At 39.4% G+C, this 14632-nt stretch overlaps 2 protein-coding genes across 3 annotated transcripts in view; both read right to left on the reverse strand.

The window, feature by feature from the left end:
- Positions 1 to 5791, reverse strand: part of LOC137624837 (splicing regulator SDE2-like) — a 108676-nt gene extending 102885 nt beyond the window's left edge. The window contains exon 1 of one of the 2 annotated variants that reach the window (XM_068355789.1): positions 5238 to 5791. The gene's annotated coding sequence lies outside the window, so the exon portion shown is untranslated. Of the gene's footprint in view, positions 1 to 5085; positions 5206 to 5237 lie in introns of those variants that run through there. The other variant, XM_068355788.1, reaches the window with a different exon arrangement.
- A 5777-nt stretch (positions 5792 to 11568) lies between these two features.
- The window catches only part of LOC137624223 (uncharacterized), an 80985-nt gene continuing 77921 nt past the window's right edge, over positions 11569 to 14632 (reverse strand). Inside the window, exon 18 of the mRNA XM_068354725.1 lies at positions 11569 to 14632. This exon is cut by the window's right edge and continues 90 nt beyond it. Within this exon, the coding sequence (XP_068210826.1) occupies positions 12478 to 14632 (2155 nt within the window). The 3' untranslated portion in view covers positions 11569 to 12477.

Here is a 14632-nt window from a genome sequence, read left to right on the forward strand (position 1 = left end):
GAACTGGTGAACGCTGGGGCGCCAGTGGGCGCGTGAGCGCAGGTGGCCACTGGGGCACCGGTGGGCGCGTATGCGCAGGTGAGCGCTGGCGCGCTATATCAGGAACTGCTGGAGGGTGCCGGGGCGCCGAAGGGCGTGGGCGCATAGCAGGAACGGTGGCGCGAACGCGCGAGGGTGAGCGCCGTGGCGCTAAGTCAGGAACAGCGGCAGGCACAGCAGGGTCAGCAACAGGAGAAACCTGGCGCTTGAGAGCAAGAGGCGCGGTTTTGCGCTCAAGACCCTTCAGCCCCGAAGGGCCCGGAGACTGCGCAGCAGCAGTATCAGGTGGCGCGTCACACGCATCAGGAACGTTAGATGTCGATGGTCTGGGAGACTGGTCACTATGTCCCGAAGGACGACCATCATCCGAAGGTGATCGCGAACGATCCCCAAAAGGTCTAGGTTGGTAGCTGACAGGACTGGTGAACGGAGAGTCGGCTCCTCCGCAGAGGACTGTGGTGACAACGAGCCGAAGAGGCGCCTCTTAAGCCCCTTGTAAGGGGAAGGAAGGCCTCTACGGCGAAGGGGAGGACAACCTTCCGCCTTATACGCCCACGAGGGGCCGTGGGATCAGCAAGCTGACCATCGATGGGCCTCCGAAGAGGAGTCTCTGTAAGTGAACTCCCCCGAGGGGGAGAATCACCGGCAGGAGAGACCGTGGGACTTAGATCCTCCCTCGAAGGATGTTCGGAGGGAGAATCTAAGCCGTCAGCTACCTCAGCCACAGGAACGGGAGTTTGGCTAGACCCACGGGATGTCTCAGTCACAACAACGTCAACCACAGACAGAGGATCTATTTCCGCTGTAGTTGGCGATTGTTTGACGGCTGCACCCAGTTTGATCATGTCAAACAGGGCTTCCTTGGAGGGCGAACCCTGCAGCCCCAAGGAAGCCCAAAGATGAAACAAATCATTATTAGACATGAAATCCTCCTCCGTGGGAGGAGGGGCAGTTGCCCCGCTATGGGAGGCAACTACTTCTCCCGCACCCCGGGATCGGTCAACAGCACAGCGGCCTACGCTACCACTCGCCGGCCTCTCGGAAGAGACCGCTCGAGGGGGAGCTTCAGAGGAGGAAAGGGCAACGGAAGAAGAAGTCCTGGAATTTTCTCTCTTCAGAGAAGCCTCTGAAAGAGAAAGATCCCTTTTGGCCTTCTTCTTACGGGGCCGAGCAAACCTCTCCCACTGGGAGGTAGGCCACTCCCTACATTCAATACATACATTGTCGCTAGCACACCGCTGGCCCCTACAGTGAGGACACAAGGTGTGGGGATCAGTGTCGACCGGCGACATAAAGGTCCCACAAGGGCGGCCGGGAAGTCCAGGGCAAGTACGCATTATCAGTAGAGGCCAACTTCAAACACACTGCGAAAGAGAAAAAGCAAAAAAACAGATTAATTATGGCAGTCAAAGCGAGGGAGAGCGCAGACAGGTCTGTTCTCTTCCCGAGCCTAAAATAAAGTGAAGCATTCACCGGTGTGTGTGAGGGGGGTGGGTAGCTAGCTACCCCTCCCTACACCCCGCTAACTAGCGGCGGGGTAGTAAACCCTCGTTAAAACTTTTATGGCTCGTCATTCAGCTACGCCGAAGTAATTACCCCATGTAAATAGCGTGGTTTGTATTTCAGTTACGGAACAAATAACACATTTCACCAACGCTACACTTTGAACAAATCCTGAAATACCCTGTAATCACCGAGTAGTCCTATCTTATTTAAACAAGACATAAACTTCCTTTCTAGGGTGAAGTTCATAACCCTCAACAGATTTGGATTGTTTAAGTTATAGAAAAAAATCACTTTTATCAGGTAGAACTTTGTCATCGTCACGACTCGGTAGCTGAGAACGGGTATCTCCAACCCAAGCTTGATGCTCCCATTACCCTGTTAGAATTCTGGAAATATTGAATTGTGATTGGATGAAGAGAGACCTCCGGCAATTTCCCAGATTGAACAAGGTCCTATTGGGTCGTTTCAAATTACTATCCCAGTGATTAGTTCAGTGTTCTGCTGCTAAAGAGCTGCTGAATTCATCAAAATGTCAGAGTACAGAGCTTATTTAGCTTATAAATTTTAACGGAACTTTTGACGATTTTCAAAAGAATTCTATATCTATCCAGTAAGTACTTTCCCGGGGTATTTAGAACATTCTGATAAGATTTTATTCTATACAAGTTTATGATTGAGTTGAAAATATGGGAATTCTGTTGTTATACATAACCCCAAATGGGTTTTTTCAGTAATAACTTTTGGAATTTTAAAAAGTTTAAAATTTATAAAATATGAGTCATCCCCAATCATTTGCCTCAGGATAGTTAAAAACACCAGAGCCTTTGGTAATTCTATACAATAGCTCCGCCACTAATAATTTTGATATCTTTTTTTTCTTATAAATTACTTAGTGCTTTATCTAAAGCTGATTTTTTTTTTTTTTTTTTTTTAGGAGGAACAGTATTTTTACCCTACTTGTTAACCTTTCCAATCTTGGGGGACCCCCAGTGGGAAACCGGACTTTTTGGGTGGGGAATGAATTAAGGAACCCGTTTTAACACATGAATAATGGCACATGTAGAATCAGCAATGAACAAGGCCACCAGGTAACCTAACCTAACCTAGTAGCCGTATCCTTACCTAGTGGGGGGGGGGCTTCACCCCCTGCTTGTAACCCCCCTTACACAGCCATATTAAATATAAGACAGCCTAAAACCCTTTGTGTCCTTAGGTTGGAGGGTAAAGGTGAGTTTACCTTTCCAACTCAATACCCTATGCACAGTAACCTATGAATGAATGAATGAGCACCAATCATTTATATTTTTGTGAGAATTCTTGAATAATTTTCAACAAATTTACAACTATATTTAACATCAATATAATTACAAGTAAAAAATTAGATTCTATAGCTAAATGAGACTTTTCAAATCAAGTTCCTTTAAAAATAAATATGCAAATACTACAACATTTTTCACTTTCTTCTTGTTTTCCAATACAACATGCCTTCTGTCACACCGAAATGCTTTTTTGTTTATATCCAGTCGGCACTTAGAACAACAGGTGGGGCAAATAGTGTCACTTTCACTTTTAATAACACCATAATCTTGGCAGTACTTTATTATTCTTTCGATATTACCACAATAAAGCAAAACAAAATCTTTATAATTTAAATAACAATTGAGACAAGAACTTGTGAAAAAATCCACAGAAATTGATGTCAAAGTAGATGATAACTAAGAAACAGCACCAGAAGTTGAAGGTTTACACTCCTCCATGGCTCTCAAAAATTCAAAAATTGAAAAATTAGCACTGGAAATTGTGTGAAAAGTGTCAAAAAGTGTTCGTTTCCTAGTAAAACTGTCACCTGATTGGGTATGTAAGTCCCGTGATTTTAGTCCCAAGTAAAATGTGGATAATCATCATTGGTTAAAAACTATGACGCTTAAGTGACGTCTTGCTACATAGAATAGAGTCTACAATTCAATAATGACTATTAATATTTTTAACGTACAAACGAACAAACGAGAGCTCACTCTGAAGAGGGATTTGAGAGATATAAAGTCGAGGGACTAAAGTTTTTTTCAGGTGGGTCAAATTCAATTTTGATTTTTAAACCACTTCTAGACCTAGCGCCGCTTAGATTTATATATCAACACAAAACCTTGGACTTAGCTCTTTTTACCGAAAGTACTTAAATTTGATAAATTGCTGGGGGAGCTATCGTATAGAATTATCAAGCCTTTGTATATCAGCAGTCAGTTCCTCATGTGTGCATAGAAAATGGAGGTATTCTTCCAATTTCCTTGTCCGTTTTTCTGCAGAATCCCTACACAACACCAACTAACCTAAACTCCCCCCACCCCCTAACATAACCTAAAAGCCATGGTTTCATTGTAGTGAATTACATGGCAATGTAACCTAGGAAAAAAACTACTGTTTCTTATAGAAAAAATTACGCTCTCTTCGAAAATGACACTCGTTCCCGTCGCAAATTAATACTTTCAGAAATAAATATACATCTATATCCTCCAATAATGGGGGACCCCCAGTGGGAACTCGGGGTTTTGGGTGGGGAAAACATACTGGGGAATCGATATATAATCGTAAAACAAGCCTTTTCTTCTCTATACATACATTACCTTCTTGAAATTATAATAACCGGAGGAAAATACAAAACCGTATATCTGGATAAACTTTGGAGGCGCCGTTACAAAGATTGTGTCATGAAAAAATACAGTAACCAGTGCTGCCAACATACGATGTAGATCAAATGATATTTTGTGACCTGTCATATTACTAGGCTAGGTTAGGTGGGTTTGTTAGGTTCTGTGCCCTTTTTGTACATTTTATATATTGAGTAAAACTTATATGGAGAAATTATTTAATATATGGAAATATCTATCATTACTATCTTTAGTAATGTCAACGTGCCGTTGGTAACTCTGTGTACCATACGTCAACGTTGGTAACACTGTGTATTATTGGTAACGTTGCTAATGTTATCGTTCGTTCGTAAGAGAAGTGACACCGTGCATCTCAAAGTTATCCGAATTGGTTGATCTGTTTGTTTCCGATTGAAATGAACATCAAATTTGCTTAATTCACGTTATTTACTATAGGAAAACAATTATATTTCGTTTCCCCAGTATGTTTTCCCCACCCAAAACCCCGAGTTCCCACTGGGGGTCCGGGGATATAGATGTATATATATTTCTGAAACTATTCATTTGCGACGGAAACGAGTGTCATTTATTAAGAGATCATAATTTTTTTCTATAAGAAACAGTAGTTTTTTTCCTAGGTTACATTGCCATGTAATTCACTAAAAAAATACCAAAGCCATTCCTTACTCTGCAATATTCTTAAATGGCCGTCATCACATATACAAGTTGCCACTATCATACATCCAACCCCTAACACATATAAATAAACCAAGAACATTTCTTACATCAGTACCATTTTCTCAATAATGATTATTATATCATTCTATATTTTTGGACCGCAAGATGCATAGCCTTCCCAAGTTTAACCAAAATGGAGAAATGTGTATTAGCCTACCATGGCCTGACCTTCACTTCACTACGCAACTATTATCAGTAATACGGAAAGGAGCCTTTAGAGTTGTTTAGGACACACAAGGTAAAACACTAACACTGGAATCTCGACAACACCGAAAAAAAAAAAAACATGCAAAATCCAATAGAGCTTACCTAAAATAAATTGAAGTACTTGAGTGCCAAGTAGGTTATGTTTACGTTTATTGTTTTATTCTTCTTCTTCTTCTTCGTATAACCTTGGTATAACCTTCGTCTTCTTCGGATTTCTGGATATTTCGTTCTTTTAGGTTAACTTATATTTTTCGCCTCGTATAAATTTTCCTTACCAATATTTTTTTTCATTTCATAACAAACTTTCTCTTTATCTAATTAATGTCTTCGTCTCGTAGTTTCAATACCATTAATTCACTCATTTCTCTTTTTTCGTTATAAAATAGAAAAAATGGAAGTTTTTACAAGATTCAAAATTTACGCTCTCTCTTTTTTTTAGTGTTCAGTTTTAATGTATTAGCTCTTGCTGAAAATTATCACTGGTGCTAATGTGTTGCCCTATACAGAATTGGCTCTTTTGTTTCTCTTCACTTAAGTCCTGGCATATGTCTAAACACTTTATTTCCTAAGTACTCTTCCCACTTTTCCGTATCCACCGTCTTTTGGTTTAGGGTTTATTTCCACCTTTGTGTAATATCACTAATTTTCTAATTTCACCAGGCAAAAAAAAAAAAAAATTAAACTGGTGTCCCTCTACTCCCTCGTTACCATTTGTGTGATGTTTGCGTATCTACAGACAAGCAAACAATCATATAAAAAAAAAACCGCTGGGAAAAAAAGTAAAAAACTTGTGGGATACCCAGTCAAGGATAGAATGTCTGTTAGACTAGGTGACACACGCACAACAACACTGATCAGTGAATATATTATCATTATTATTATTCTGAGCAAACACGGGGAAGATCTTCCCCGTTCCTGGACTTTTATTGTCTTAGGTAACTACCGGCCAGCTGTTTACACCTCGTTCTAAATAAAAATTTAATTCCCGTAAATTCTAACTTCACTGATAACCTATCCTATGTAAAGGACTCAATTTGTGTTGTTGGGAAAATACATATGATCTCCACATTTGTTAAGACATGGGAGGTGAATATGGAATGATCGTATATGCATGTAATTGAATTGCTATCAATTTTAACATTTTGAATATGTGCAAACCCATTATTGAAGACTCGGTCTCATAATTAAGTTTTTTCGTCTTGTTATATCTCTCCCCAGTCCTGCCATTTACATTTGTATTTCATTTTTCGTAATAGATGGCTTTCACTGTGGGAACCATTGTCGTTCCATTATTTTCCAAGAAGAATTTTGACTTAGCTAGTAATAATAATAACTTTATTGATATTTTATTTAAACGGTTTTATATATAACAAACCTGTTGAAAAGCTTTAGTTCATAGAAATAATCATGGTCATGACTTCCATTTATGCATTCACACAAAAGGGCCATATAACACCAATTTCGTTGAACACTGAACGCAATTTCCCCATAATCTGTTCCAGAAATCACCCATTCTTAAGTACATTTACTCGAAAATTATAGACCTTACATAATTGAATAAAAACAAAAGAGTACAATGAAATGAATGAAAATGCCTTTCAAATTAGCAAGTAAGTCTAATGAGAGTTGAGGGTCTAAATCAAATGTTGCCTGGCTGGGCAAAACAAGAACATAAACACTCATATTAAGACGATTAAAAAAAAAATATATTAAAACTCCTTTAAAGCACTATATAGTACAATCTGTCATGTGGTACGAGGCCACTAAGCCAAAGGTTATTGTGAGGGCAGCAAAACTACTGAATTTTCATAGAACCTGGTATTTTCATATGAAAATACGTTTAGTGTGTAGCAAATGTCACAAATCTCTGTCTGATACACGTTCTACCACACATTACCGTGACACTTTTATTAGCAAATGCAATTTAAGGAGTCTACTTCCATTGTCAAATAAATGGCAAGGAGTAATTTTGTATCAGGTTCATCTAACAAGTATATAGCCCCTGGCTGATTGTCAGAAGATGGTAAGAAATAACTGACATTTTACAGAGGCATGGGTTTGTAAATTTGGCCACATGAGCTAGTTTTGTGTCTAGAGCGGTCTTTAAGTGCCTTGGTGCAACTGAGGGAAAACCAATCTGTTGCACCATTAAGCATGATCTAAGAAGTTAGGAAAAAAAAATCTGGAATGTAGGTGAAGTAGAAGGCTAATTGCTTGCATCAGGTGGGGGTGTGTTGCATGGAGAGGCAGTGCACCATATAAACAATACCTACCTGCAAGGGAAAGGCAAGGTGATCCAGATACTAGGGTCACTGAAAACAATATAAAAAACAGCAAAAGGGTGAAGTCTCTGATTTGCCAGCTCTGATAAAGATACTAAGTCGATACACTTGGCTATTATTTCTGCATAGATATCAAGGAAAATTCCTCACCAGGCACAACGATATGTAATTGGGATAGTAAATAGAAATGAAAAAATTAGAAAGATTTATTGGTTAGAAACAAAGTTTGCGATTTTAGTCACAAACTCCAGAACTAATGATAAATTAGATACGTCGAGTACAGTTTGCCATCACTCGGCAAGAAAATAGTTTCGAGGAGTAAATCTGTCTGTAGTAGCTACACGTATGGGACCAGGTGGAGACTACAAAGAATGAGAATCATATCACTCTGGAAGTCTGAACTTGGGAGGTGGGCAAAATTGTTTTGAAGTTTTTCTGGGGCATGAGGATCTTCAATGAGCCAGATGTCAAATCCCTCCATCACGAAAAGCACATTTAATGTTGAGCAATAGCTTTCCACCACAGACTGAGAATTCCTCAGCACAATTAGGTAGATGGATAGATTTATGAAATCGAACCTTATGCCCCCGTGTTGTGGCATAGAAAGGCGTGTCGCACAAAGGTGGGAAACAAAAAGTCAAGAATTTCTACAGCATGATGGAAGAATAAAAACGAAAAGAATTAAAATAGAATGAATCTGGGGACTAAAGAGACATTACAAAGACCCTAATATAAAGCCTACAGGGCACTACATTAGGTGTTCTGCTGGCACTACCCACCTAAAGGGAACAGGGTTGTGGTGGTCAATTGGAAACGTTCCTGCCTGGCGTTCTGTTAGATGGGAGATCGAATCATCAGCAGTCATTGCCTGACCCTCCATGGTCCTAGTCAATACATTTTAGTGAGGCAGATTTGCACCAACTTGCAGAGGTGCACTTTTAGCTTGGAAAAGTTTCCTGATCGCTGATTGGTTGAACGAGTTAATTCTAACCAATCAGCGATCAGGAAACTTTCCCGAGCTAAAAGGGCACCGCTGCGAGTCTGTGCAAATGCGTCATTAAAAAAATTGAGTATAGCTTGAGTGGAGAGGGGGCTTAGGTGCTGATCATATGGGTATATGGTGAGTCTCTAGGATATTGTCCTACTCGGGCATTGTAACTGTCCCTTGCCTCTGTCATTTATGACGGCCTTTAAACCTAGTAAATGAAGTCCACAATTTCTTGAATTATGGCCCTAACCAGAGAAAAACGTCTGTGGTAGCATCTCCTATGAGCAGTAACCACTACCTGACATCTCCCCAAGTGCTGCAAGTGTCTTTCAGAGTAGAAGCTAGACAGTCATTTGGCATGATGAGAAAACAGCTTCACAGACTATTGGTACCTCAGCAAGTGTGGTTACCAAAGCAGCATCAACAAAAGAGGGTACTTTCTCAGCACCAGTGTCATCCTGAGAAGTGTAGTGGGGACAATACAAATTGACCAACCAATGTATTAAGCTGAAAAGGGCCAATACAACAAAGTTTGCTCTTAGGGAGCTGAAATGCATTCCCTATGGCAGTCCACGAGTCTGGCACAGTAATGCAATATACCAGAAAACTCACATTTCGATGCATAAAATCTAGACCAGAAGCCATGCAATGTCACTTAACACTTCCTTCTTAGCCTTGCCACAAAATCAAGGATTAATAGTGTTCCCCTGACCTTAAGCTGCCTCTCTCCACTTACAAGTGCTGCCTTTGGTAACTGAGCTATCCTGCCAGTATGTTTAATGTTCTGGAATGAGCCTTGTCAAGCTTTTGGCATGGAAAAGTGCCCAGTAGAGTTGCACTTAGCAAATAACAAGGTGGTAGGCAGTTTCATAGCCTCCTGGCTTGGGAGTGCAACAGATGAGCAGAAGTTTCAGGGAAAGACATATAACAGGGATCTGCATCCTTCATATAGATCTGCAAACAATAGGCCTCAGCAAACTAAGAGATCTTACAGCATTACTTACTTATGGGGAAGAGGAGAGGGAGGTAGTGGTAGAAAAGACAGAGCAAGGCATAGAGGAGGCATAAATGATGGTGTTACCCAAAGGAAACATTAATAGATCTTTTCAGTCACGAATCTCATCAATGGCTTAGTTCACCGGGAAAAATTCTACTTAGTGGGATCAGACTAACATATGTATCCTCTAGAACAACAAAATTCAAAATGAACCTACAAAATAAAAACACCAATTAACTTCTGACCATCCTCTGTGAACAGACTTAACAGTGGTGGTCCTACCAATCATGATAACAAACCAAACGCAATGAGTCATAATGACAAAGCATCAGGGGGAAAAATGTCATAGTATGACAATACCAGAGGAAAGTTTGCTTAAACAATTGACCCTACCAATGTGACCTGTAAGCCATTCACCATGTAGTTACCAAGGTTATAATGTACAGTACAGTAATGGTAGCTTTGCTTAAATAATCCTGGATTAGGCCATAGATTGGACATGGCACCATCCATCCATTGAGATCGTACCGCTAGTTTTTGGGCTCTTTGACTGGCTGGATAGTAGTACAGTACACTGGATCCCTCTGTTGTCATGGCTCATTTTTCCTTGCCTACATACAGTATACATCAAGATAGTCTAGCCTACATTCTCCTGTCCTCATTCACTTGACAACATTTGGATAAGGAAAAAAAAATTCTTCACTCATGGGTTTCAACTACTGCTCTATAATTTTTAAGTGGCTACTTTCCTCTTAGAGTAGAAGAGCCTCTTTAACTATGGTAACAATCTCTAAGAATTGAATTTGATATAAAATTCATACCAATCACTGAGCCATCAAAGGCCATTCAGCTCATTTTCCCTTTGCCTACACATACATCGAATAGTCTGGAATATTGGAATTTTTTACATATTCTCCTCTATCCTCACACACCTGACAACACTGAGATTACCAAACTTTTCTTTCAAGGGGTTAACTACTGCACTGTAATCGTTCAGTAGATAATTTCCTCTTAGTAAGGGTAGTAAAGAGACTTCGCCTATGGTAAGCAGCTCTTCTAGAATAACACTCCAAAATCAAAACAGTTCTCTGGTCTTGGGTAGTGCCATAGCCTCTGTACCATGGCCTTCCACTATCTTAGAGATTCTTTGCTAGTGTACACTCGAGCATGCTGTTGTCTTATTTCTCTCCTTGTTCTTTTGTTAAAGATTTTATAGTTTATGAAATATTTATCTCATACTTCCCCTAAGTTGATTAGGCTGGGTAACGTCTGTTTGGGGTGCAGATATCAATAGTTATCTTAGGATCGGCCCCGATTACATGCGATATCTTCGGATAGTAGTTTCTGGGGTTAGAACCCCGTGATACCTGATGGTAATTCTCTTGTAATATTAATCGCAGAAATATTATACCGTAGAAGTTGCCAGAAGGAACTTCCATCAGGACGTCATGGGTATCTCACCCAAAAATAGATTTCTCCGTCAAAATCACATTTAATATTGTCAATTAATTCTCTCATTTCCTTTCCTCACAGAGATATATACCCCCTTAGAAACACTGGGTTTATTGCATTTTTTTCCAATGGGTTGTAGCTTAGAAAGTAATATATAATGCAAATTAATAAATCATACCCGTACACTCCCAAATTCTATTATGGGATTACTGTATAACTAATTTCATGATACTTTCAGAACAAAATAAGAGGGTTCAATTTTTTTTATTTACCAGAGCTCTGGGCTCTTTACGGGGATATTCCAGTCACTAGCACAACCTATTAAAAATCAAATTGTCTCCATCAAGTAAAAACAAATCGGTAACCAACTTATCTATGTAACAGGAGCCAAAAGGTAAAGAATGCATTTATTCTAGAAGGGTTTCTGATCTTTTAAGGGGCAACTATCGCATTTGACAGATATGAATAACCATGGCAGAAATTTGCATTTCAAAATAAAAACCACAGCAAGGAAGCTAACCTTTCAGGTGTGTCTAAAACAAATGTGTGTTTAAAACAAATTTGGCTTCCTTATTTAAGTTAAATTTTTCCCTCGACTAGTTTCGTATCCATTATCAAATAGCCTTTAAAAAATAAGTTCCCAAGATAAATTCAAGAGGGCTCTATTGCAAATGCAATACAGTACTTTGCTTTCAAAGAAAACACAAATTTCCGTTTATATTTTATTGTGTAAATTTCTATTTAATTGATAATACCAATGACTTGGTACAATAGAGAACATTACAAACGGATGAAAAAAAAATAAAACTATACAGGAAAGGATTTTCTTAACTAATCATCACTCAACCTCACACACGGAATGATACATCCAAGTACTTTGTACTCCTGCAGTGTTATATCATAAAATATTTACATATCTATACAAGCAACGAATGCTTGATAATATAGACAACTTTAGATCATATACATTTGTACATTTTTGCATGAAGAATTAACACCACAGAAAATTTGTTTATTCAAAGAATATCCAGATCAAATCCAAAGGAAAAAAGTAGAGTACCACAGCAGCAATCTATCATCTGCTTTGATATCATAAAAACTACTTGACATTACAATACGTCCATCAAAAATTCTTAAAACATCATTTGTCTATTAGCAGAAAAAAGCGAGGAAATCATCTCCCTTAATCTTTAATACGAAATATGAATCAGAAATTATATGGTCTTGGTGCTAGTCCTTCAATACATCCAAATTCCAAGGTAACAAAAGTGGGTTCTTTAAGCAACACAGATGACAACCACGAATGCATCTTAATTGCAAAATATTGTATTGAAAATTGCACATAAATTTGCTAATTGAAGTGAATTTCTATCTTTGAATAACAAATCAATGAAATAAAAATAACTAAATGAAGTGAATGTATGACATATACTGTGCAACAATCTGGAATTATCATAATCTACGTTCACATGAACATGTAGGAAACTTTTGTACATGTGCACCTAAGCTATCACGTTTCTCTTTAAACACAAAATACATAAGAACTGCATTATACAGACCGTGAAGACATTTGCAAAAGAAATGGTTTTTCAAACTGACCATGACAGTCTCAAGGCAATCCTCTTACCACTGTGATAAGAATTCCATTAAACTTACGTCTTTTCCTTGCTGCCCCGAGGAATTACTACGCTTCTGCTGTGGCCTCTGATTAAGAGAACCTCTTCCTCTTCCTCCACTGGCCTTTGCCTTTACATTATCTCTATTTTGATTACTTCCCTGATTAAAACCGCTTCCTCTCGCACTGAATCTGGAATCATTACCTCTAGATGGCATGTTTCTTCCTTGAGCACCACTGTTGAGACTACCACTCAAAGAGGATGGCATGTTTCTTCCCTGAGCACCGCTGTTGAGACTACCACTCAAAGAGGATGGCACGTTTCTTCCCTGAGCACCACTGTTGAGACTACCACTCAAGGAGGAAAAATTTGCAAGCCTATTAAATTCCATATTACTATTGCCAATGTCCAACTGTGTACCATAGCTCTTGGAACTCTGATGGGCATAATCGGTTACTTTTGGCTGACTAAAATCTGATTTCTGATGACCATAGTTAACTTTGAGTGGCGAGTTAATAGTGTTGCTGGGTTTTACATTCCATTGATTTACATCTCCACCTAAATTATATGAATTTCCAGAACCAAAAGCCCCATACTCATCCCTGACACCAGACAGCCTACTCTGAGCGAAATCCTTTGAATTTCCCCCAAATTGCTTTCCTGACCAAGAAGCTTCGGCCCTTTTTGGGGTAATGGCTTCATCATCCCAGCCAGGCCTCCCTCTTTTGAGGGATATTTCTCTCTGTCCAATATCTTGAGTTTTAGGTTGGGAAGTTTCACCAGACTTACTGTAGGCTATACCAAAATGTGCAGATGTTACAGCCACATATATGTCTGTAACATCCTGCTCTGATGCATTAGTGATACCTTCCGTATTTAGTGCATTCTTTATGCATTGAACAATATACGATGGATCCATGTTGTATGTTAATTTGGCAATACCTTCAATATCTAGTCCGTAATACTTTTGATTCTCTGACGGCACTGGGGTCATATTCAACAATTTTAGAGCTTGAGTACTTGCCATTCTCAATTTCATTGCTTGTGTTCCAGAACCATACATCTGACTAACTCCAAGAGCTTTTTCTGAAAGTCTTCTCAAAATCATTTTATGGTCTTCATCTTGCATTAACTTAGAAAGTGCTTGCCCATCAGAACCACAAACGGATATCTTTCTCATAAGAAGTTGAGCAGCAGGACCCAATACACCAAGGGATGGACACAATTCCTGTAATAAAGTTACAGCTTCTCCCATATTTTCCCCAGAATTATCCATAGAGAGATTAGACTCTTGCCTTCTGTCCAGACTAAGTTCCTCTTTGTTGGAATTTGGTTGCAATGCACTAAACCTACTTGAGGAATTCTGTTGCAACCAGCCAAACTTAACCGAGGAATTTTGTTGCAACCCGCCAAACGTACTAGAGGAATTTGGTTGCAACCCGCCAAACGTACTAGAGGAATTTTGTTGCAACCCACCTAAAGTACTAGAGGAATTTTGTTGCAACCCACCTAAAGTACTAGAGGAATTTTGTTGCAACCCACGTAACGTACTAGAGGAATTTTGTTGCAGCCCACCTAACGTACTAGAGGAATTTTGCTGTAACCCAACTAACATACTTAAGGAATTTTGTTGCAACCCGCCAAACCTACTTGAGTTTTCCCCAGGGCCATGGTATTGCTGTCCCCTTCCATGAGCATCCCTTGACGATTGTTCATTTCTGTTGAGCTGATTCCTTTCACCTTTATCATTGTCTTCATTTCTGCTCTGATTCATTCTTCCTCTACCTACATCCGAGCTCCTTTCATCTCGTCGATACTTCTCTCTATTACCATCCCTATCATCAGTGGAAGATTTCCGTTTCTGTGATTCACCAAGTCTCCTTTCTTGGTTACCTTCATCCTGTTTGTTTTCTTTATTCCTGGAATCCTGACTAGGTGTAGCTTTGGAAGCCTTTTCTTTTTTCTGTTTGTATTCCTTTTCTAGATTTTGTTTCTTACCATCATATTCTTCCTGAAGGAGTAATGTGATCAGTTCTTTCCAAAATTCCTCCCATAGCTTGTTAGAGTGTTCCATATCAGTTCTTTCTGGATACTGAACTTTGTACTGCTCCATGAAGATAGAATATTTTTGCTCATACTCAGGATGAAACTCTGGCGAACTG

The sequence above is a fragment of the Palaemon carinicauda genome, chromosome 31, assembly GCF_036898095.1.
Source record: "Palaemon carinicauda isolate YSFRI2023 chromosome 31, ASM3689809v2, whole genome shotgun sequence".
Taxonomy (NCBI): Eukaryota; Metazoa; Arthropoda; class Malacostraca; order Decapoda; family Palaemonidae; genus Palaemon; species Palaemon carinicauda.